The sequence below is a fragment of the Tauraco erythrolophus genome, chromosome 7 (assembly GCF_009769465.1).
Source record: "Tauraco erythrolophus isolate bTauEry1 chromosome 7, bTauEry1.pri, whole genome shotgun sequence".
Taxonomy (NCBI): domain Eukaryota; kingdom Metazoa; phylum Chordata; class Aves; order Musophagiformes; family Musophagidae; genus Tauraco; species Tauraco erythrolophus.
The window spans coordinates 49,916,692-49,940,904 of NC_141471.1; the positions used below are offsets into that span (position 1 = coordinate 49,916,692).

Here is a 24,213-nt window from a genome sequence, read left to right on the forward strand (position 1 = left end):
TCCGGAATAAGGTGTCTCCGCCGGCCTCCCCCCGCCGGCCGGCCCGCCCGCCCCTCACGCCGCCGCTCCCCTCCGCTGTCTACGGCCCGGCCCACGCCACCTCCCCCACCGCGCCGCCGCTGCCACGGCCTTCCCCCCGCTCGCGGCCGCTTCCCTCCGCTGCTGCTCTCTGTCTCCCTCCGCTCTGGGAGCCGGGCACTATTTCTCCTCCCCCTGCCCTGTGCGCTGGGTGCCTGTGGAATGCTGCGCGCTGGGCCCGGCCGCGGCGGCAGGATACAGCCGAGCCCGGCGCTCACTATAAGAACCTCCTTGTGAGCGACGCCATTTTAAGCCTCTCGCTCGGTTCGGCGGTGGGAGCAGCGGTGCTTGGGGCAAGGGGACTAACACCGCCGCCCCATACGGTCGCCACCCAGGAGGCAGCGGCGGGGTTATCGCCGCCAGCAAAGAGCCGAGCGAAGAGGAGGAGGAGGCGGGAGGACAAGGAAGGAAAGACGGACCGGACCGAGATCGCCCGGGCGGCAGCAGCAGCAGCCGGAGCCCGGGGGGACCCTGCGCTCTCGTCTCCCTGCAACGTTAGTGCCACTTTCTCCCGCGGGAACTTGAGGAGAGCTTGGGCTGGGCTCCCGTCTCTCGGCGGCCGCCGGCGCTTGGCGGCGGGCGGGAGCGGGCGCTGCGTCCCGCGGCTGTTGGGGGGTCCAGGGTGTGCCCGGCGCCGACGCGGGAAGGATGGGGCCGGAGGTAGCGGGTGGGAGTGAGGGCGCTGCCTGGGTGGGAGTGCGGGTGGGAGAGAGGCAGAGGTGAGGGGGAGGCAGGAAAGGAGGAGAGGGCACTCGTTTTGGGAGGTCCGGACAGCTGCGTGGTTGCGGGAGGCGGCAGCTGCAGCTCCCGAGGTGTCTCTTGGGAAGCTCGTCCCGGGGCGAGGGGCCGGTTGCTCGGGTCTGCAGGAGACGGCGCGTCTCCGTGGGACTCTGCTCCCGAGGCCGGAGTACTTTCGTGCCCCCCTTGTTTTTGGGTTTTGTTTGTTGTTGTTTTTTTTTTTTAAGAGGGGGGAGGTACTGGCTCGTCGGTGGGCTGCAGACCACTGGTGGTGGTAGGAGGGGGAAGAGAGCAGGGGACGGGTTTATTCGTACCGAATGTAATTAACTAATCCCGGTCACCGCAGGCAGCGGGAGATAAGTCACTGTTGGCTTGTGGGTTTTCGGTCTGTCTCGCACGCATGGTCGCTGGAGAGGTTTTGCTGCTTCTGGGTGTCACCGAAGCGAAGCTCCCCGGAGCTGGGCGCAATCAAATTAAGTTTTTAACACGCACGTTACCGGAGGCTGGTGGCGAGCGGCTGGGGCGGCGCGGGGGCCCGGCGCTGCGGGGAAGCGCCTGCTGCTCTCCCCGGCCGGGGCGGAGGCCGGCGGCGGCTCCAGCCGCCCGGGCTGCCGCGCTTCTGAGGTGTGCGGAGCAACTCGCTGCTGCTCCCGGTAGGATATGGGGCACTCATCTCTGATTTCCTGTGGAACAGGGAGGTCCAGCTGTGCTTTTTCACCGAAAAGCTTAGTTCAGCTCTCTTTTGTGCGCGATCAGTTGCTCCTGGGACAGCGAGGGTTTGGGTTGGTTTTTTTTAAATCTAGCAAAACCTTAAATTCTACCCTAGCTAAAACTTAGGACGTCTTGCCGCTTCTTTTTGAATCTCTTCCCAAAAACCTATGCTGAAGATTATCCCTTCTGGGAAGAAGGGACAGGCTGTGAAGGTGCTATGGGCAACTTGTGACTTTGGGAATAGCAGTGTTGATCTTTGTAATCAGCTACTTCTTGATTTCTTTCTCATGGAGCAGCCATTGTTCTGACACTCTGTGTATTCCAGACATCTGTGGTCCTCCCATCCCCCAAAGTATGCAAGTGGTGAATGGAAAGAGGCTGGGCTGGTATGCTGAGGTCGATGGACGGAAATCAAGGAGGGGTTTTAGTAAAACAGGATCTTTATGTCCTGAGACTATAGTAAAGGCAAAGATGAGAAAACTATCTGAAAGAGTATAGGGTTTTTTGATATCAAGTTCAGACACACCAGACAGCAGCTTACCGATTATGATTTTTTGCTTCTGAATGGCAGAAATACTGCAAGGCTTTAAAACAGCGCAAAGGGCAAAACTTACTGATGTTTATTGGGCCAAGTTATAATGTGAATTTCAGTAACTGATGGTGCAGGAACCTGATGTTGATCTTGGACTTTTTTATTAAAAGGTGCAGACAGCTGCAGGTATGTGGCTACTGTATCGATTGCCTAATGGCTGGTATTGTTGAAAATGAGGCTACTTAAGTGTTCAGGCAAGGCTTTAATTTTAATGCTCTCTAAATTCAGCATTCAGTATAAAATAATATCGAGTATCTTGCCGTTCTGGGATTGTTCTAAAGAAATGTCATATTTGCTTGGTTGTTAGTTCAGATATTTTCTGTTTAGGTATAAACTGATACTCGTAGGAATGTTCATGTTGATCTGTATGGCTGATCATTTCAAAGAGTCTAGAGGAGAAATAAGTAAAAACATGTTGATGGAAAGGACAATGCAATGCACAATAGCTTCTAAAAGCAAGGATTTCATGCAAAGTAAAGCTTGATTGAAAGCGTCAGTTCTTCAGCTGTTGTGTTACATCCTTAATAAACCAAGCTTCCTTCGTCTTGCCTAAGCAATAAAGAGGCTGGGCTTCTTGCTTGATACATGGTCTACTATGAACACTGGTGTTTTGCTTTGACTGGCATGTCAGTAACTGGCTTATCAAACGTTGGCCATGAAACCTGGTTGTCCTTCAGACCTATGGTTTCTCTGTGAAACCGATGTTGATCTTTTGGGACTTAGCATCACCAAAACTTCAAGTTTAACTCTTCAAAACACAATACTTAAAGTTAATTCAGATGTAAAGGCAACAAGGTAGCACTACTGGCCTTCTAAACTAATGTTGCAGTATTTTGAGGGGTAGAAAGGGAGGTAGCAAGAATGGGGCAGGAAACATGGTTATTGTAAGACTCAAACTTACAAACTGAAGTCTGAGTGTGTGGTCTGAAACTTCTGGATAAGGATGTTTCCGCAAAATACTGTCTAGTAGGCAGACTAGTGTGCAAATACAGCAGTAATCAAAATCACTCGTGTTAATTCATAGTTAAAGCTGGTAATGCAGTGATGGTGGTGATCATGCAGTTGCTTGCAGCAAAACTTGTTCTGTGACTCTGGTAGACTGCATACCATGGCAGGAAAATCAGGACTGACCTTACTTATCTTGAACATCATACTTCACAAAGCCTGATAAAACTTTGTGAGAAACTGTGCAGGCAGTTGGGACTCGCCCTTGCGTCCTTTCCTCGCAGCGCGTGTTTGGGAGCTCTGAGTCCCCCACCTTGCTGGGTGACTCGGCGGGAACTTAGAAATGGCACTGCATTGGCTTTGCAAAATTCTGCAGACCCCTTGGCAGTTAAGTATTGCATGTGAGTTTTCTTATCTCTTTAGATAAAACGATTATCCTGGTCAGATGGGCAGGGCAGTACTGCTGAAGTTCTAGTTAAGCATTGGAAGACTCGTTTTAGGGGTGCTTTGATGTTATGTACCAACTGAATTTGTTAGGCTTACTAACATAAGGTAGCCTGAGAGTGGTTAACTTTTAATATCCATTTCTGGCACTTGATGCCAAGGTTAAACTTGCTGTGGTCTGTGATCAGGCTTTAGCTCAAGAGGGTAATGTCTTACTATACTAGTGCGATGTTGCCTGTGTTGTGTCTCATGAGAAGAAAGGAGCCAGAAGGGTGTTTTGCACTGGCAGGTAACTTCAATTGCAAGGGAGAGAACTAGTGCAAGTCTTATTCTGGCATTTCTGTCTATATGGAACACCAAATTCATAAGGTGAACGGGTGAAATGTATACCTGTAGTTCAACCTGCTGTTAGGAATCTGTTAACTCTGATTTGATATGAAAGCAAATTCCTATGCTTTTTTGCCTTGGGAAGTATGGGTGCAGATGTTGCTTTACACCTGTCGTTAGAGAAGAACTTTTTGTTAATGCTCTGAGTTGCTTTAGAAGCTATGTATGCAGGCTGGATTAGGATTGCAGAAGTAAAGTACTTTCTCTATTACTTAATACTGAATCAACTCTGGAGCCTTGTTTAAGGAGTAAATTAATTCCCTTAAAGATTGAAAGAGTTAATCTAGTATTTTAGCTTGCTGCTTTAAAAAAAGTAGTAAGAGCTAGCTGGATCTTATTGGAGTTGGCAAATGTACAGTGTGCACTGTAAGTATGTTTGCCGCAACTAACATTTCTAGGCTGACTTAACGATGCTAAATAGACTTGCATAAATTGGAGAAGTTTGCCAACTCTGCAGCGACTGTAGCAAGTAGTTCTGTATTGTCCTGGCAACAATTCAGGTGCCCTCCAGTGGCCAGAAATCTTAACATCCTAAAGGTGCTGATAAATGCTCTTGCCTTGTCAGTTTGCCTTAATTGAGTTGAAGAAACATCTTATAGTGTTAGACTTTGTTTGTTGCTTGAACAGTGCTTTTTGGAGTGTTGGTATGTCTTATTGTAAACACATAGTTATTCTGACAGACAAGCAAAGGCAAGTGCTTTCAGATTCATAAGCATTTCATTAGTGTCAGTGCAATTATGACTAATCACTCTGGTTTCTTAAACCATGGAGATTTATGTTTAACATCCACGTTCAGGGCTGGCTACGTGGTTGCAGCCTGGGAAGAAACTAGAATATAGTTAGATGCTTACTGGTTTGGGAAGGAGGTTGTTTGCAAAACTGTTGCTGTATTAGAGCAGGAATGCATGTTTTAAGTTCTACACAGGAGGGAAAGATACTTCTGTAATACAATGGCTGTCAGCGCCTTGCTCATGATGGATGCAATCGTGATAAATGACTGTAGAACCATTAAGTATCTCTTTTGACACCGAAAACTAAGCAGGCAGGAAGCTTGAGGGTTGACAGTGATTTGTTGCTGAACTTTGTTAGTGTTAAATTAAATGTGGTACGATATTTGTCTAAGTTCTCATAGGTTGTTTCTAAATGGTCATGATGGCAGCTTTTTTTGTATGTGGCCAGGTAAGACTAAAGATGTCTGATCCTGGCTGCTGCCATCTCTACTGCGGATGTCTTGCTCAATGAAAGTAGGGGCACATGGACCAAAAGCTGTAAATGAGTGCAAGTTGGTTAGGTGAGTACTGCTGGCAAACTGAACTTTAGATAAAACATTAGCTCATTCCTGAAGAAGGTAGGAGTATGCATAATGTAGATACCTAATGGTGTCATGCAAATAAAAGGTGGAACTTTCTAAGCTGTGATAATAAAAGTGCTCTTAATATTTTGCTCAGCTGTGAAGATCTTCAAACATAATGAATATTGCATGAAACCCTAATTGGAAATGCTTGCTGGTAACTGAAAGATCTCAAAGGAAACCCACTCCTGAGCAGAAGTGAACTCAGTAACTGTTTTGAGGTTACGTGCATGAGTTGGTGGTGCTTAGTTGGTCAAAACAATTAAGGCATAAGGGTAATTGCGTTGATAGTCTTGTTACGAACTTAATGCAAGTTCCTAAACTTGAAACTGTCATACCAGTCCTTCAATACTGAGCTGCAAACTGCTGTCAAAGGATTGATAGGTATATTATGTGAAGAAGATTATTGCTTTTGTTCTAAAGCTGGATGTGTGATGCTTGATTAGTAGTTGAAGCAGTTTCTTACATCTCACCTTAAATGTTAAGATTATGATCAGCTCCTCTCTTAGACAATGAAGAAGGATGTGCTGGTACTTGGAGCCAGTCTTGGCTGCTAATAAAGTTATAGATTTTGCTAGTGTTGCCTTGCCAGTGAAAAGCTCTTTTAAACATGACCTGATAATTTCTCTGTCAGCTTGAGCACAGCTGCTGCTTATAGCTCATAGAAACAAACAGATTTTTATAGAGGACCAACAAATACCCAGTAAAGAAAGTGTAGCTCTTTGGGAAGATAGCTTTTTTTTGTTTGCAGATCTTGTTAGAAGCTGCTGGTGTACTTGCCCGTGATTTTGGAGATAAAGGATTGTGTTGACAGACCTCTTGCAACTCCTGAATGTTTCCCTAGGTAAAGGGCAAAATAATTGTGCTGTGTCCACACGCTGGACATGTGAAGTGAAGTGACAACATCCAGTGCTGTGAGACTTGAGATACTACAGTATAAGTATGCTTTTAAGTAGCAGAAAGTATAGGACTATGTGAAAAGGTGTGGTCTTTCCATTGCATAGTATGCCCAGCTGTGTGACTCTGGTGGCCTGAGGCTCTGGCCAGCATCAAACACAATTGTGTAGGGCACCACTGATAGTTGTAAGAAATTACAGTGGTTGGTAACTGCTACTAAGTACCTTTTGACTTCTCTAGTTGTCTTGTCAATATGTAATTTCCTTACAAAGTTCCTCTAAAATATCTGTCCTAAAGAGTACTGTGCATCAAAGGTATTGGAGAACATTTTTGTGATATTGCCAGCTTCATTTTGCAGGGGGTTTTCAGGCAGGCTTTAACATTCAGAAGTTCATCTTCCAGAATGATTGTGCAGATCAGTGCCCAGGTGAACTTTGCTTCTTTTTTTAGTAACTTACCTAGTGTACTTGTTTCGAGTTCTCCTCCAGGTTCTCACCATTTTATAGATCAGTTTTCTCAAGTATTTGTTGGCTGATGAAGGCTCTCAGACCAATGTTAACTGTTGCTTTATTGAAACTTCTAATGGGTTGTTTTTAAAAGGGTGCTTAAACCTTAGTACCTGTGAAGACCCTGACTAATTGCACAAGCTGTTGGTGCCTAAATGCTGTGTTAGTTGCTCAAAGGCCTCCAGCTGAAAGAGATCCCATCTGGCTCAACAAGTCCATTTCTGAGATATATTTTTTTTTTACCTGGATTTTTGTTAGTGGCTGAAGTTGCTCTTCAGTGGCTATTCAAGCTGCCTGTGTTCTGGGTGGCATTCTGTACTTTGGGTGAGTGAAACAAAATGTGGATCTTACTACAACCGCTTCATAGTCTCCACTGCACTTGAAACTGAATGAGCTGTCACAGTTGGTCACTTGGCAAGCTGGCTGGGAAGTGTGGTTCTGTACAGCCTGCTGTCCCTTCTGGGAGGAAGGGGAGGGTAAAACAGGTGGGTGTCCTGTAGTATCAACACTCTGTAGTGCTCCAGGCCTAATGGAGGTGAAGCGTGGTAGAATGGAGCCTTACAGCCCTGTTGTAAAGTTCTTGTGGCCCCTTTCCCTCCCCTCTGCCATGTGTGCCTAAGGCTGCATGGACTTCAAAGATGAGCCTCGTTTTCTGACCTTGTAACCTGAGTCTTTCCTTCACCAGGCACTTTTTGAGGAATAAATCCTCTTTTAATACAGCTAACCCAGTATTTAAGTCTAGTCGAGACTACCAGATGCCCGCACTTCAGTTCCATTAAGCAGTTGTAATCAACTTTCTTAAAGTCTAGCAAGAACAGAAATATTTGCATGCTGTTTGCTTTAGGTAATGAGCATGTGAATAGAATACTCTGTGCTCCTAATTGATCTTAGATTGCTGAGATGACTGAAAATAGACAGGCATAACAGTTTATTTTGCATGTGGTATCAAATGAACTCTTATTAAAAAAAAAAAACCCACCACCCAACCTTATAAAAGCTAGTGTAGGGAAGCTCTTCTGGCTTTGTTATGGAAAGGAATTTTTAGATAATTTCTAAGGCAGAAGGCAAAAGCTGAAAAGCCAGAACAGTTGATGTAATAGCAAACCGGAATGCCTGAAGGAAAAAAGAAATAATGAAGTGGAAATGAAGCAGCAGAGAACAGTGGCTGAAAGCAGAGGTGACTTGTAGGGAGTGTTGGCAGATCTCTGTGTGCTGTCAAATACCCCTCTTCCACTTTAATTCTGTGGATTATCTGAGCTAATTTGTTGCCTCTTTCAGCATACATTAAGGATATTTAAAGCTTGGAAGTTGCAAATTGTTAACCTTTGAGAAAGGTCAGTTAAGCAGGTACTGTTCATGTTTCTTAATTTTCTAATGTTTAATAGGAGAAAAAGATCTTAGACTTTCAGGTTTTATTATTAAGGTATTTTAAAGAACAATTTAGAACTGTATGTTCTGGGTTCAGAGTCAAACTTACTGTCATCTGATTAGCTAAATCTAAAATAGAACATATTGCTGTTATCAGGACATCTAACTTTTTTCAGGCATCAGTAGAATGCATTGCCTGAAGTATTCTAGCTTGGATAAATCTGAGCTGGATGGATTACATAGGATACTGAGTGGATATGGTATTTCACTCCAGTGAAGTATTTTTACTTAGTGGTTAGAGGAAACAATTTTAAACAAATGTCACTTGAGGAAATGACCAGAGCAGGGATGTCGTGAATTAAAGTTTATGAATGACTTTGTTCTGTTGCCATCTAGGATCAGAAAGCTGTATTTCAGTGTGGGTGAGTGCTGTGGCATGCAGGTTAAGATTCCTGTTGCTATTGGTAGCTCTTAGTTTCAGTAGAACTATTGAAATGGTTGAGGTTGCTGTGTCTTGGCACAACACTTAAAACCAGTAATGCTGCTCTGTCTCTTGCTGTGGCTCTTCTTCCAAGGTGGTAGTGAAGGCTGCAGATGAGTGTTTCCATCATCTAACTTGAAAGACAGCAGAAATGTTTGAGCTGTGAAAACCTGTGGTGGTTTTTTCTTTTTAGAGTTGGAGAAAATGCATGCTGTGTTTTCTTTGGCTGCACGGTTTGACTTGTTTCCTTTTGGTATTTACATACAGTGTAAGTTACTTCCATTTACTTCAAATATGTTCAGATGGCCTATGACGAGATATTTGTACATGGTATTAAATATCAGCTTGCTGCAAGCAGGAGGAAGCCTGATGTTTATATGGAAATTGTGAAGTTTTATATTCTGAATTCTGGTATAGATAATAAGATAAACCTTAACTTTACTGTCTCCAAAAAATGTCTAAGTGGTCCATTGCTTTATGTAATGTGATAACTTACAGCCCTAAACCATTATTTGAGAGCCAGTTTTCAATGAGTTTCACAGTTGTTTTTGTCCATCCAGGTCCTTAAACTGCTCATGTGAGGAGGGATTTGAAAAATTGAATTTCTTAATCCAGAAGTCACTACTGGCGAGTGACTAATTTGACAATAATCAAGGCTGTCTAATGCTTGTATGTAACTTTAATTTCAAAATAGTCTCCACTCACTGCATTCAGCTGTTCCCTTCAGAGCTGGCAAAGTGACTGAGGACTGCAAATGCCGCTACTTTAGACAGAAGATGAGAATGCTGCTCAGTACTTGTTTTGTGGATATGGAATGTGTTTAAGGAAAATTGTTGTATTGGATCCTGTGTGGTATTTTTGTACAGGAAGAATTAAATTTTTTTAAATGCAAGTCTTCAGAGTGAAACTCAAGCATGTTATCTGTTCCTGTTTTGAAATAAAGAACTATTTGTTCATTGCATAGAAAAATTGTAAACCCCAACTGTCATTCCTACAGCAAGCTTCTAAAATCTCTTAAAACACACAACACTGAAACTGCACTTTCAGGCTTTCTTACTAATCTTACAGAAGCATCTGATACATGAAGGGCCTCCAGAATTACCTACAAAATGTACCTACCTACATACTTTACCCGAGAGCTCAATAGAAACCAGATGAAAATCCCCAAAGTTAAGTTTTGTTTGGAATATCTGGGAGGATATGGGAGAAGAGGCCTTATTCCGGTATTTGGATAAGGAATAATTAGAAGTTAACCTCCAGAAATCTGTTTTAAAAATTCTTGAACTTGCTTAACCTTCGAAGATACAAAATGAAAGCTTCCTGAATTGAGACCTGCAGGGCAAATGTCAATCCTTTCAACTTCTCAGGTTATCATCTCCCTTCTTAATCTGAAAACAGAATTGTCTAAGTTAGAAACAGAATGCAAATACCCTGGATCATTACTATCCACAAGTGCCATCCTTGTTTCATCTATGGATTGGCAATCTATAAATCAGTTCTTATAGGTCACTTGTAACTTCTCCCTTGTTCCTTTCCACTCAATTTGTAACTGTCACGTTTTCTTCAGCTAGACTAAGACTTCTTGCTTTTCCTTAAAAAAAAAAAAAAATTAGTAGGCAGGTATAAACTCATTATAGGCTTTCCACTTTGAAGAAGGAAAAATAACTTTTTAGGCTTCCTGTTCATCAGTTTAGTGCTATTCCTAATGAATATTGAAGCTACTATCTCAGCTGGATCATGTCTTTGTAAGACTCAAAGCAGTAGAAGGTAGGCTGGCCTCTGCTGCAAGAGTTCTTATAGCTGGGGGATAGGTTAAACTTAAAATTGCTTAAGGAGACAGGTCAGCCACTCGTGCCTGAAAGAGGTTATATACTGTGAAAGCTTCTTTGATATTTCACTATCAGTATTGTCCTACTTAGACAATTTCCCCCTAACCTTTGCCTCCTTTTCTAGAAAACAGAATAACAACTTCTAGGATAAGATCAAAGGAGTTTTTAAATTTAAAAATCCTTAATTGATGCATTTCTCACATCTCCACTTGAAAACTAAGGTTAGTTAGGAATAAGAACTTAAGGTAGCTTCCTATGACCCAAGAACTGAAATATGAGTGCTGTGGCTATCTGGTGGTATTAGTTGTGGAACTGATATTGCCTGTATATTTTGGCTACTGACTCTTTGTAAGGCAGATACACAGGCAATGTCATTGGCAGGCAGCTGCCTGAAAGACAACCAGTAATAAAATTAGACTCAAAGAATGCTTCTAGGAACACCTTGGTAGTGGCTGCAATAACTTCTCAGCATTTGGAGAAAAACTATTTTCCAGTATGTGTACTTCTCTTCACTTGTATGTAGATAATCCATGGTTTTAACTGCTGTAACTGTCACAAGAAGATGAAGATCTGCTCATTCTGCATAAAAACAAAAAGTGTCATTCAGGACCAGTGCTTAATTTTGAAGATGCGATTGCTTGTCCTGTCCTAGATGAGACAGAGACACATATGAAAACATGGTCAGTAGACAGGTTACCTTTAAATAGATCATGGTGACTGGTTGTGTCAGTCTTGATGTCTCACACAAGGTTTAGTAATGTGCTGCTCTCAAGCAAAAGGTTTCTGGAAGACTTGCAAACTTTTAAGTTGGGCTTGCTTTACAAAGAGCCTATCAGATCAATCAGGTGTGATCTGAGTCAATTGTAATGAGGAGATTCAATGAAGATTGAGGTGGTAACCTTGAAAGAAGATGGCTATATTTCACAAGCTGCAACCATGAGCTGTTTCAGACACTAACAAAATGGCTTAGCTGACCATGAAAATGGGTTTATCTTAGATAACTACAGCAGAGGTGCAAATGTACCGTAGTCTTGATAGCAGACAGGTAAATGTCAGGCTGATGTTCACCCCCCTAGACAGGCTATTCTCATAGTTCTTGTCCTCTGTAAGACAGAATAAAAGTAAACAATGCACTGTGCTCTGTGTCTTAATGGAGTTTAACAGCTTTAGAAAGAAAATTATCTAGGTTTTACTGAAGCTGTTCAGATTTCAGAAATACTATAGGCTTGTTGACTTTCTTGGCATGTGCTTAACTCTTCTCCAAAATCAGAACTTAATACCTAAGTTTTATTCATCATCAAAATGCTTCTTCTCTTTCATTCCTTTGAAAACCAAGAAATTTGAATTGTCTTCTGTAGTAACTTGAAATGAATATCTCGTAAGCCTGCTGAGCGTGCAGTTAGTTTTAGCTTGTTTTTCCCAGTTATTTAGAATTCAAATGCAAGGTTAGAACTGATGGCACACAGTACAGCTTGGTGCAATTGCTTGCATTGCTCTTCATGTGAGGGATTTAATATATATTTTTTAAAAAAAGCAACCTCTGTTTAAATCCACAGCTGATCGTGCTTGCTGCACAAGTGGATAGTGTCATGGGGGAGGACGAGGAGGTTTTTAAGAAGTCCCATAACTCTTGGCAGTACCTCCATATCAACTTCTGTATAACATGATGTTTATCAAAATTGGGACTTGGATGCCTTTAAAAATAGTGAGGCTTATAGAAGCTTGCTGTTACGCTAAAGCTCGTGAAGTGTACTGAGTCCTTCTGTCTCTTCCTGGTGGTTAAGATCTGTGTTACTGACCTTGACAATATAATGTCACCAGTCATATGTCCTCCAATGAATTTGAGTAAGAGCTCAATTTAAAGGAGCTGGTACCATGGTTCATGGTTGAAGACTACCTGCTTAATTGTCTTAGCAGGGTGTTGTTTTTTCCTTTGTTCCCACTCCCACAGCCTCACCTCCACCTCTCATGTATTGATCCAGGGTAACAGCAGAAACGTTCGTACCTAGTCTGGGGTTGTTGCTTTGAAGTGTTAACCTTGTCATGATGCACAGGAAGACAAGTCAGCAGCTTGTCTGGACTCAGTTTACCCCTTGTAAAATGTGAAGAGAAGGGGAAGGAATTGGAGAACGTTCAGTTACAGAAACCTAAAACCAAACAGAACATACCCCTTTTCCCTGGCCACCTTTAGTCTGCAGTTATTTTGTATTCTTGGGATTAATGCCAATTTCCCATCTAAATAAAAAACACCACCTGGAATTGCTGGCGGGTTTCAGGTATATGAAATGCAGATTATGATGTTAGAAGCTTCCTGGTGCAGCTAGCAGGTTGATCTAAGGTCGGCATTCAGAGACTGAGTGTGACTGTTAAGGCAGTTCTCAACACTCAGTTCAGTGTTCTTCATTGCTAACTTGCGTGTGTTCTTCAGCTTGACGTTGAAATCCTGTTGCACTGCAGTGGTTGGTGAAACTGAAGCAGCTGTTTCAGAGTGCCGTTGCCGTAAGCCAGCTGCCTGCCTTTGTGCGGAATTCAACAGGGGAAGGAAATGATACCTGTTGTTCCCAAGCCCTTCCTTGCATATTTGAATCTGAGGTGGTAGTAAATATCTCGGAGCTTAGTCAGTGCTCTCGACTGGTTCATCTACCAGTATGTTAAGTTCAAAACTAGTTTGGTGATCGTTTTTATCAGCAAACTTCTGATTGGAGGAGACAAGAAAGGTTGCAATAAAAATAGATCTTCTTTTGTGCTGAGCAGATTGTGAATTTTGTATAGCAGCTAGATCTTGCCCAGTTTTCTATGGGAAATGTTGCATCTGAGTTACTGAGGACGAGGGGGAGCAAAGATAAAAATTTTGTTTTCAGTCCTATTCCACTTCCTTCTGTTTGGAAAGTGTGAGTGGGGCTGACAAAGTAATGCATAAGACCTGCAGACAGCTATCAAGCTTTTGTGTAGGCTCTTCCTCCAATTTAGCTACTCAGGAGATGGTGAGCTGATGGCATGACTTAGTTTTTCCTTCCCCTTACCACCGCTGCTCCCAAACTCGTAACAGCATGTTGGAAGAATCCAGTGTTCAAGGGAGTGGGGGAAAAAAAGTGGTTATTGTCAGTGTATCCTCTATGTAGGTTGTGAGGACTAGACTTGAGTTGGCTAGTCTTTTCCAGGCTGTGGAGTAGGACCGGTGTAGGGACCTAAGCGTTTCCAGTGGCATAGCAAGGTACTTACTGGATGTTGTGTTATGTCTTAAATCAGCTCAGTGCTGTTGATCTGCTGGAGGTGCGGATCTACTGTCCGTTTTAAAAGAGCTAGGGAATGGCTGCTGCCAAAGGTTGTGGGAGTGCAGAGTCAGGACAAATGGCGCTGGCATTTGTATGGCAAAGTAACAAGTTTGCTCAGGAGCTGCTGGAGCATCCTGCAGCCGGCTCAGAGACAGTGAAATATAAGCCTGCCTCGGAGTTGCCTGACCCTTTCAGTGAGACTCTTGAAACTGCAGACCTGTCTTCTGTTTAACTATGATTTTCTAAAAGCTGCTCCTGAAGGAAACTCTTACACTGGGAAATCTGTCTTTACACAAATACAGCATCAAATGGACTTTGTTCTCCTGACACAGTACTGCAAACCTGTCCTTTGGAGAGATTAGTGGCTTGCCTTTACTTCATTGTCTAGGAATGTTTTGATCAGCATAGCTCTAACACCTAACGGCACATTGAAAGCTTATTGCTGGGAGAGATGGTTTTGCTCACTGCACCAGTTACCACTACAAATGTTTCTGCTTGGCTGGCTCCCATAATAGGCTGTCACCAGCTTTGTGCTTGTGCCGACAGTGGTGTTGGGCTGTGGGGGGAAGGGGAGCAAATGAAATAAAAGTATGACGGCTTTGGGTGACCCGTTGTGAAGCTGTAGCCTTGAATTTCTCTTTCTGGGTTAGTGAAGAGACAGCTACAGATTTATGGTACTTCTGAACTGCTTGGTGATATCAAATGGAGGTGTGTACTGAAGAATTTGACAGGGCATTTGATGGTATTTCAGCCTTCTGTCCCTGTTTATCTTGGCTTTCTGCACACATAAAAAAATAGTTTGGTAACTTAATGTGTGCAACTAAAGGAGAGCTTTTGTTTATAAGGCTGGTTCAGTTTTCAGTTGAACTTCAAGGAAGAGTATTTTGTGTAGGAAGAAATCTTTCTTCTTCTGACACAGTGTCGTGGGTTAGGCTGCTCCGGCAACCAAACCCCCTCACAGTCGTTCACTCACCCTCCCCCAGCCCCAGGGATGAGGGAGAGAATTAAAGGATAAACGGGAAACCCGTGGGTTGAGATAAGAACAATTTAATACACAGTGTAGGTGCTCACCACCCCCTCTTACGTGAAGCCCGTCTCATCCCGAAGCTGCAATCCCAGACGAATGCGAGGCCCTGAAATAGGGGAGAGAGAGAGAGAGAGAGTACTCCGAGAGTGGGAGTACTGGAAGAGGGAGAAAAAAAGGCAATAGAGCAGAAGCGCAGAAGAGCAAAAGCGGTGAAAGAGCCAAAGCGCAAAAAGCCCTTCTTTACGGCTGCCCCTCACCTTTATACTGGGCATGACGCTGCATGATATGGAATACTGATTGTCCAGTTTGGCCTTCAATCTTAAGTTCCACCACAAATCACCAGGGGAATCGTGGCCCCCTTGTCCCGGCTATGCTCCCCCCTTATCCCGCCGTGCTTCTGCACTCCAGCCAGGACATGGCACACTGAAAAGTCCTTGGCCAGCTACAAACATCAGCTTTCTATCAACATTCTTCTCAGAGCGAGCCTTTGAGTAAAACCAAAACACGGAGCTCTTCTAGCTGCTAAAAAGAAGAGCTACCTCTGTCCCAGCTAAAACCAGGACACACAGGAAAGGAGGAGGTTCAATTATAACTCTTTAGGTAGTCTTTGTGCCTACTGAAATAATAGCAGCTGCCTTAAATGGTCATTTCAGCTTTCCCTGTGAAAATCCATATTGTAGCCCTGTATCAAACAGTTTTGCTAGTATCTTAAGAGTAGTTCTCTTTGATGGAAGTGGGAAAGTCTGATGTTTAGCCCTTGTCTTCGTGACATGTCCAAGCTGTGGGATGTAATGTCTGGACTTACGCAAGCATAGAGAAGTAAAAATAGCTCTGTCGTGGTCTTTTTCTCTTCCAGCTTTAAGAGGAGAATATATCTTACATATAGTCTACCAGAAAAAGTCTGGGTGATACATCTCATTCTTTTTCAACTCTGTCCATGGGGGTTTGCTAATTAACGTTTGAATATACTCACTGTAGTAATGAAATGGCAAGATGTGCAAAGTCTTAGTTTGCAATTCTAGTGTTCTAATATGAAATCTTGTCTTACTAGCTCTGATTAGTGTTTAATAAGTTCTAACCTTGCTCTTTTTTTAGGGTCTCTGAAAAGTAGCAGGAAAGAGTTCTGGAAGCACAAGGAACATGGCAACCCAAGGTATATAATGCATCACAATTTCTGTTATTGGAATCTAGCAGTTCTAATAAAGAGCAGTTAAACTGGCTCCTTACTCCTCTTTTTAAACTTTTAAAAGTCACTTGGATTGAATAATGTCTGCGCCACTACAGTAATTAATACCTTACACTGGAACTCAAACCTGCAAACAAGTTTGTCATCATAAGTGTCTTGGGTCCCTTAAGTACAGCCAAGTACAAAACCACAGTGTGTGGAAAAGGCAACCTTTAAGCAGTAGACTAACACGGTCACAACAGCAGTGATTGCTCTGCCTGTTGTCAGGTTTGTAAATGTCTGCATTGGTTGGACATAAGGCCTCAGTTTAGAACTGCTGTCTCACCTGCAGTTCTACCTCTGCTGGCTTGAGGTAGTTGTTTATAGCAGTTTATTTTCATTTAAAATCTGTGTCATCTCTTGAAGAATTAATGCATGCTGGAGTAATTGAACTAAATTTGATTGTTTAACAATGATTTCTTACAGCTGACTTGATGGAGTTGGATATGGCAATGGAGCCAGACAGAAAAGCAGCAGTCAGTCATTGGCAGCAACAGTCATATCTGGATTCTGGTATCCATTCCGGTGCCACAACAACTGCTCCCTCCTTGAGTGGCAAGGGAAATCCTGAAGAGGAAGATGTGGACACGACACAAGTCCTGTACGAGTGGGAGCAGGGATTCTCTCAGTCCTTTACCCAGGAGCAAGTTGCTGGTAAGACCTTTTCTATTCCACTGATTTGCCGAGGCACACAGCTTAATAATACAGAAACCTAAATACCAAGTTATTAAGAATCTAGAAGATGAGCTTTTTATTCCTAGTCTGAGGTAATGACTTACCTTATTTCTCAGATATTGATGGCCAGTATGCAATGACTAGAGCTCAGAGAGTGCGTGCAGCTATGTTCCCTGAAACACTGGATGAAGGAATGCAAATCCCATCCACGCAATTTGATGCTGCTCATCCAACTAATGTTCAACGCCTGGCTGAGCCATCCCAGATGTTAAAACATGCTGTTGTTAATTTGATAAACTACCAAGATGATGCTGAACTTGCAACTCGTGCAATCCCAGAACTGACCAAACTGTTGAATGATGAGGACCAGGTAAGCATTTTCTTTGCCTCAGTGTAGCTTGCTTGTGGGGCTTCTTCGACGACCTTAAAACTACAAGCTTTCTTTAAATATTTCTGTAGGTGGTGGTGAACAAAGCTGCGGTTATGGTTCATCAGTTATCCAAAAAGGAAGCATCTCGCCATGCTATTATGAGATCCCCTCAGATGGTATCTGCTATTGTACGTACCATGCAAAATACAAACGATGTGGAAACGGCCCGTTGTACTGCGGGTACACTACACAATCTCTCACACCACCGTGAAGGCTTATTGGCAATCTTCAAATCAGGAGGCATCCCTGCTCTGGTTAAAATGCTTGGGTATGTGGACTGCTAAGGTATTACTTGTGGTTTTTAGTTGGTACTGGTAGGTGTTAGGTACTCATGAGGTTTCTTCCTTCTCTAGGTCCCCAGTGGACTCTGTGCTGTTCTATGCCATTACAACTCTTCACAATCTCCTGTTACATCAGGAAGGAGCCAAAATGGCTGTCCGTTTAGCTGGTGGGCTGCAGAAAATGGTTGCCTTGCTCAACAAGACAAACGTCAAGTTTTTGGCCATCACAACGGACTGCCTTCAGATCTTAGCGTATGGCAATCAAGAAAGTAAGGTAAGTGCCTCTGCTGCTGAAGCACTTAGACCAAGCAACCTCGCTATGAAGGACCTAACGGTTCCTGTGCACTGACCTCCTTATTCTGAATCTTCAGCCATGTTGGGCTTTTGCCAGTCAGTCCTGACCTTACAAGAGGTGAGGGACACAGGAATTATTTTGCAAAAAGGCAGTCATGCTTATAGTGAGACTGCAAAACTTACAGACCTGACCAGCAGATGTGAGCAGTTTTCTAGAGATTGATAACCTATGATAGGTGAAAGCCAGCAACAATTACTACCTACTGACATGTACAGGAAGTGACAGATAAATGTTACTTTTTTGCTATCTTTCAGCTGATTATTCTGGCAAGTGGTGGACCCCAGGCTTTAGTAAACATAATGAGGACCTATACTTACGAGAAGCTATTGTGGACCACAAGTAGAGTGCTGAAGGTGTTGTCAGTCTGCTCCAGTAACAAACCTGCTATTGTTGAAGCTGGTAAGTACCTTGCACCCATGATAACTGAAAAAGACTATATGGTACTGCAGGATCAGTACGTTCCACACAAGAACAGAAGCTGCCAGCATCAAAAATTGAACTCAGATTGGTCCTTCAGTCCATAACCGGTTTTGGAGGCCTTTAGTATACAGAAGTACAAAAGGCAGTCTGTTTTAAGTAAGTCTGCTATGTTGTTAGCTGGTTGGCTTAGTGGCTGAGCATTGTCAGAACGGTCCCTGTAGAATATGCATGCGTTTTTAAAAGATCCAATGTCACAAAAAGAATCCCAGGCTTTTCTTCTATGTGATGAAGGGTTACGGCCTAGCCATGTTATGATACTAGTGCCAAGAAAGATCCAGAAGCTTGTGAGAGATGCACTCAGACTTTAAGGAAGAGAAGGAGCTGACTGTTCACAAGATGAGCATCTGAGTAATGGTGTGAACTCTGTACCATCTCCTAGGTGGGATGCAAGCTTTGGGACTCCACCTCACCGATCCAAGCCAGCGTCTTGTCCAGAACTGTCTCTGGACTCTAAGAAATCTGTCAGATGCTGCAACAAAGCAGGTAAATGGATCTTCTAAGGGATCAGGATCAAAATCAAAAAGCCAAAATAGTGGAAGAGGAGAGACTAAATTTTTCTTCTGTGTTTTTTTTTCAGGAGGGAATGGAAGGCCTTCTAGGAACTCTTGTTCAGCTTTTAGGATCAGATGATATTAATGTTGTGACTTGTGCTGCTGGCATTCTTTCTAACCTTACCTGCAACAATTACAAGAACAAGATGATGGTGTGCCAGGTTGGCGGCATTGAGGCTCTCGTGCGCACAGTTCTTCGGGCTGGAGACAGGGAAGACATCACAGAACCTGCTATTTGTGCGCTCCGTCACCTCACCAGCAGACATCAAGAAGCTGAGATGGCTCAGAATGCAGTACGTCTCCATTATGGACTCCCAGTGGTGGTTAAACTGTTGCACCCACCTTCACACTGGCCTTTGATCAAGGTAAATAATAGCTGAACAGTTTTCAGCACTGGTGCTTTTCTAAGGTAACCTTAACTGTGGAAAAATACTCTTTGTTTCCAAGGTGTTGGGGAATATAATTTGTCTGATGGGAAAGTTGCTTCAATTGAGCAACTTAGAGTTGTCTATTAGAGATGTAAGCATTTCAGGTCAACTGATTAAAAAAATAAATGGCTAACAGCAAGTGCACCTGTCACGCTCTTTTATTGCCCACCCTCTTTCTTCACTGCAGGCCACTGTGGGTTTGATCCGCAATCTCGCACTCTGCCCTGCGAACCACGCGCCGCTGCGCGAGCAAGGTGCTATCCCCAGGCTAGTTCAGTTGCTGGTCAGAGCACATCAAGATACCCAGCGACGTACTTCCATGGGTGGAACACAACAGCAGTTCGTGGTAAGGAGCCGCCAATAACTGAGGCTACATGTGAAACTTGTCTCTCAAACTCCTCGTTCGTCAGTGTGCCTCAGCCATCTATTGTTTGGTCTGAATAGCTCGTCTTACATTTGCTCTAACTCATGCTACTCTCTTGGTGTGCTGATAATTCTTGTCAGACCTGAAGTTTTTCTTAAATAAACAAGAATGCCAAAACCTTGGTTCTTATTTGACAAAGAACCTCTTGAGTATCTAATTCTGAATCACAGAAATAACTGGTTTTGCCTACTCTGACAAGGGAAGTAGCTCTCTACCAGGAAACCAGAACTGCCTCATCCTTCTCAGAAGTATGGGTTTTAAGAATGCTATCACAGCTTATTGCAAATTTTCAAGGGTGCTTAGAGCTGTAAAAAGTACTGACAAGTTGTACATGCTCTATGCTTGTTACCTGTTTAGATACCACGTCAGTGTGGCAAGATCATTCTCCTTTTTTTTTTCTTTTTTTTTTTTTTTTAATCCCATTGAGCACATTAACAAAGGGGAAGTTGCCTTAGCAAGCAGTACCTGCTAGTACAGGAGAATAGATAAATCTTGCAAACATGAAATTTAAGATGATCTGAAATAAAGATAAGAACACTGAGAGGAGTTCCACTGAGATGCTTCATTTACCGAATTGAGTTGGATAAACTGGGCCGACTCCTAACAGGGACGTTATGTTTGAAGGCCAGCAGTAGACAGTGGATATGAGCCCTGTTGAGGGAAGAGGGTGTGTGCAGGGGACAAGTTTGGTTGATTTGTTGACAGGGTGATCAACCTTTTTTGCAGTTATTTTAGAAGATGGGACACATTATCTCAACTTCAAAAAATGTCTTTTCTTTCCTTGACTAGGAGGGTGTGCGTATGGAAGAAATTGTCGAAGGCTGCACTGGAGCCCTGCATATTCTTGCACGCGATGTTCATAATCGAATCGTAATCAGGGGTCTAAATACCATTCCACTATTTGTGCAGGTAAGTAAGAGCTCAAGACGACACTATAGTACGTAACTAGAAAAACGGGTGAAATGGCTCGTACGCTTCCTTGGTGGAACTGCTAAGTCAAGTTGTGCTGAAGAGCTCGTTTGGAGCAGAAGAGCTAAAGAAACCCTTGTGTTTTGCAGTTGTTGTACTCTCCCATTGAGAATATCCAGAGAGTAGCTGCAGGTGTACTTTGTGAACTGGCTCAAGACAAGGAGGCAGCTGAAGCAATTGAAGCTGAAGGTGCAACTGCCCCGTTAACAGAACTGCTTCATTCTAGGAATGAGGGTGTTGGTAAGTGAACTTAAAAGATAAGTTTCGTACTTGTGTTAGAAAAGCTGCTAGAAGACTCAACCTCTACTAAAATCACTCTTCCTCTCGACAGCAACATACGCAGCTGCAGTGCTGTTCAGAATGTCTGAGGACAAACCACAAGACTACAAGAAGCGACTTTCAGTTGAATTGACAAGCTCTCTGTTCCGGACTGAGCCCATGGCTTGGAACGAGGTGAGTTGTGTCTTTGTATTAATGGTTCCTTGGGGAGCCCTTGGACTTCCAAGTCCTCTCTCCTTCCAGTAGTGAAGCGTAGATGCCATCAGTGATACCGGCCCAGCTTTACACATGGCTGTATCTTGTCTACGTGTTCAGCCACAGTGAACCTGCGGCAAGCAGCCTTATTAGAGCTGCTTCTTCCCTTGCAGAGAGGAAGAGTCCTTTCTCTACTGCTGCTAAAGTTTGTAACTCTCGTTATGTTCGTTAGTGTGCAAAGCTGTGTAGAATAATTTAATACGTTTCTGTGCTGCTTGTCAGAACCTAATGAACTCTGAATGCAAAAATTGAGGCATGAGTGATAGGAGGGAAGCATAAACATAAAATATCCTGTGAGGCTTCTATCAAGCAAATATAAGACCAGTAATCTTGGGGTGGGGATGTAACTTGTGTTCTCCTTAGAACTGAGCTCTCAGACTTGAATATGTTTGCAGGCTGATCGTCCATATTGCCTTTTTTCATGCTTGAAGTGGCTACACAGTGAGTTAAGACTGAAAACGAACTGTGTGCATGGAGTAGAGGGAAGGTTTCACTAAGTCTCTGTCTTCCCCCAGATTCTTAAGGTTCAGGAGCCTACCTTGTCTTACCTTGTATATACTTAACTAAATAAAGGGCAGTAGCCCTTGATTTGTACTATTTCAGTGCTTACTTTTCTATTGTCCTAAAATCCAGATCTACCACAGTAGTGTGGAAGAAAAAAGCTAAAATGGAATATCTCTGAGACTGGAGTTATGCAATTACACTACAGACAGGCAATTCCTCCTGTCATTGGACAAACCGGGGGAGGTCCCTTCAGAACTCTGAAAGGCTCTGTTGCTGGCTCAGGAATCTCGGAGCAGCTGACGTGCAGGAGTTTTGCAGGTGTACTTGAGGAGGAGTGTTCCTAGACCTGCCCTATCTTTCTTATTCCCAAACAGAACCCTCCTTCCAGTGATGTAGGGGTTCCTATGCCTGAATCTGGCTGGTCTATATTGGATGCAGATGCTTGGATAAAAAGCATTTTGCGTTCACAGAAGTACCATGCTGCAGTGCTCACTGCAGGACAGTTGCTAAAAAGGGATCTGGGGCAAGCTTCAAAACTTTTTAAACTCGGAATTAGTGCTGGCCCAAAGATCTAACATTAAAGCTGTTTTGTGACTTTTTGTGTACATCCAGACAGCAGATCTTGGACTTGATATTGGTGCCCAGGGAGAACCTCTTGGATACCGCCCAGATGGTATGTCTCTTCTTGTTCCCTTTGAATAAACTTAAGTTGGATGAAGTCAAGTCATAGATTTTAAAGGAGAACTTGCAAATGAGTGAAAAGTGAATTACTCTTCAGCAAGGTATTGCAAACTGACAGGCAGATGGGGAACTGCCAGTTCAAATAACCAGTTCCTGCAACACCACTGGCAGCACTGAAATGGGAGACATAGGAACGTGCAAAAGTGGTGTCTCTTGCCTGAGTCTTGTGGGAGAATCTCCTGCTGAGCTGTTGTTTCCAGAAATCTTTTAAATTCTTTACAAATGGACTTGACAATTCCAATAGCACAGTTTTGCTTTAAAACAAAAGCTGGTATTGAATGTGTTAGTCTGTAAGTGTCTACAGACTTGAACGCAAGCCTATCCCTAAGGATTCTAAGCTATTTTTGACTAGTCTTTCAGAAGCAAGTCTACAGTCTTGGAGCCTGGTTTTGCTGCAGTATTGTTGAATTTTAGTACTGTTGATTGTGCAGACTAATGGCTTGGCTGGAATCTGCTCGTGCTTCTGACTGCAGTGTGCTTTGTCTGCAGAATCCTACTGGAAGGCTGTTTCGAACAATGGAACAGCCATTAAGGGCAGGCGACAGATTGTTTTGAACTTGGCTGAACTAGAAGAAAAAGTAGATGGCTACAATGATCTTCTCACACACTGATACTTGCAGCTTCTGATGCATCTAACATCTGTTAACATTATGCTTTTTTTCCCTCTGCCACCTTTAACTTTCTTAGATCCTAGCTACCGTTCTTTCCACTCTGGCGGATACGGTCAGGATGCCTTGGGTATGGACCCTATGATGGAACATGAAATGGGTGGCCACCACCCTGGTGCTGACTACCCAGTTGATGGTCTGCCAGATCTTGGCCATGCCCAGGACCTTATGGATGGGCTGCCTCCAGGTGACAGTAATCAGTTGGCCTGGTTCGATACTGACCTGTAAATCATCCTTTAGGTAAGAAGCTCCAACCTTGAATTTAAAAACAAAACAAAAGGAGAAAAACAGATGACTGGACTTGGTTGGCAGGGAGGGATTGGCTCAATTGGGTCCCAGTGTGCCAGAACAGTGACTGAACGCTCTGGACACATACGATCAGTACAGTCTGAACTGACTTCTGCCGTGAGGTGTGGAAGTAATTAACTGTAATGTCTTGTGCACTGGCTTCATGCAGTCTTGATGTGAGACAACAGCCCTGTACTCGGGAGCACTGACACCTGTTTTTTTCTCTTTGCAGCTGTATCATCTGAATGAACTTGCATTGATTGGCCTGTAGAGTTGCTGAGAGGGCTCGAGGGGTGGGCTAGTATCTCAGAAAGTGCCTGACACACTAACCAAGCTGAGTTTCCTATGGGAACAATTGAAGTAAACTTTTTGTTCTGGTCCTTTTTGGTCGAGGAGTAATAATACAAATGGATTTTGGGAGTGATTCAAGAAACGAAGAATGCACAAGAATGAATTGCAAGATGGAATTTATCAAACCCTAGCCTTGCTTGTTAAAAATTTATTATTTTTTTTAAATCTCTGTAATGGTACTGACCTTGCTTGCTTTGGAAGTAGCCTTTCTTTTCGCAGTAATTGTTGTTAGTTTTTTTTAAAGTCTCTCGTAGTATTAAGTTATAGTGAATATGCTACAGCAGTTTCTAATTTTTAAGGATTGAGTAAAGGTGTAGAACACTAATTCATAATCGCTCTAACTGTATTCTGAATAAAGTGTAACATTGTGTAGCCTTTTTGTATAAAAAACTAGACGAATAGAAATGGTCCAATTAGTTTCCTTTTTAATATGCTTAAAATAAGCAGGTGGATCTATTTCATGTTTCTGATCAAAAACTTTATCTGGGATATGTCTGGGTAGGGGCCAGTAAGAACTGTTTATTTGGAACCTTGTATTGGACAGTTTACCAGTTGCCTTTTATCCCAAAGTTATTGTAGCCTGCTGTGATACAGATGCTTCATGAGAAAAATGCAGTTATAAAATGGTTCAAAATTAAAGTAAACTTTTAATTCACTCTGTGTCAAATTATTTCAGATCA

The 24,213-nt window shown here is 43.1% G+C and overlaps 1 protein-coding gene across 2 annotated transcripts; it reads left to right on the forward strand.

Moving 5' to 3' along the window:
• The first annotated feature begins 277 nt into the window (after window positions 1-277).
• CTNNB1 (catenin beta 1) lies at window positions 278-23,488 on the forward strand. 2 transcript variants are annotated; one of them, XM_086614379.1, is made up of 16 exons: window positions 278-572; window positions 15,725-15,782; window positions 16,281-16,508; window positions 16,646-16,899; window positions 16,989-17,227; window positions 17,313-17,514; window positions 17,850-17,994; window positions 18,455-18,558; window positions 18,653-18,991; window positions 19,242-19,400; window positions 20,268-20,387; window positions 20,537-20,687; window positions 20,779-20,900; window positions 22,098-22,158; window positions 22,914-23,134; window positions 23,415-23,488. In XM_086614379.1, exons 2-15 carry the CDS (start codon window positions 15,770-15,772, stop codon window positions 23,120-23,122), a joined length of 2,346 nt encoding a protein of 781 aa, XP_086470505.1. In that variant the 5' UTR covers window positions 278-572; window positions 15,725-15,769; the 3' UTR covers window positions 23,123-23,134; window positions 23,415-23,488. The 2 variants fall into 2 exon arrangements, with proteins under 2 accessions (XP_086470505.1, XP_086470506.1); XM_086614380.1 differs by lacking the exon at window positions 22,914-23,134.
• Window positions 23,489-24,213: the final 725 nt, after the last annotated feature.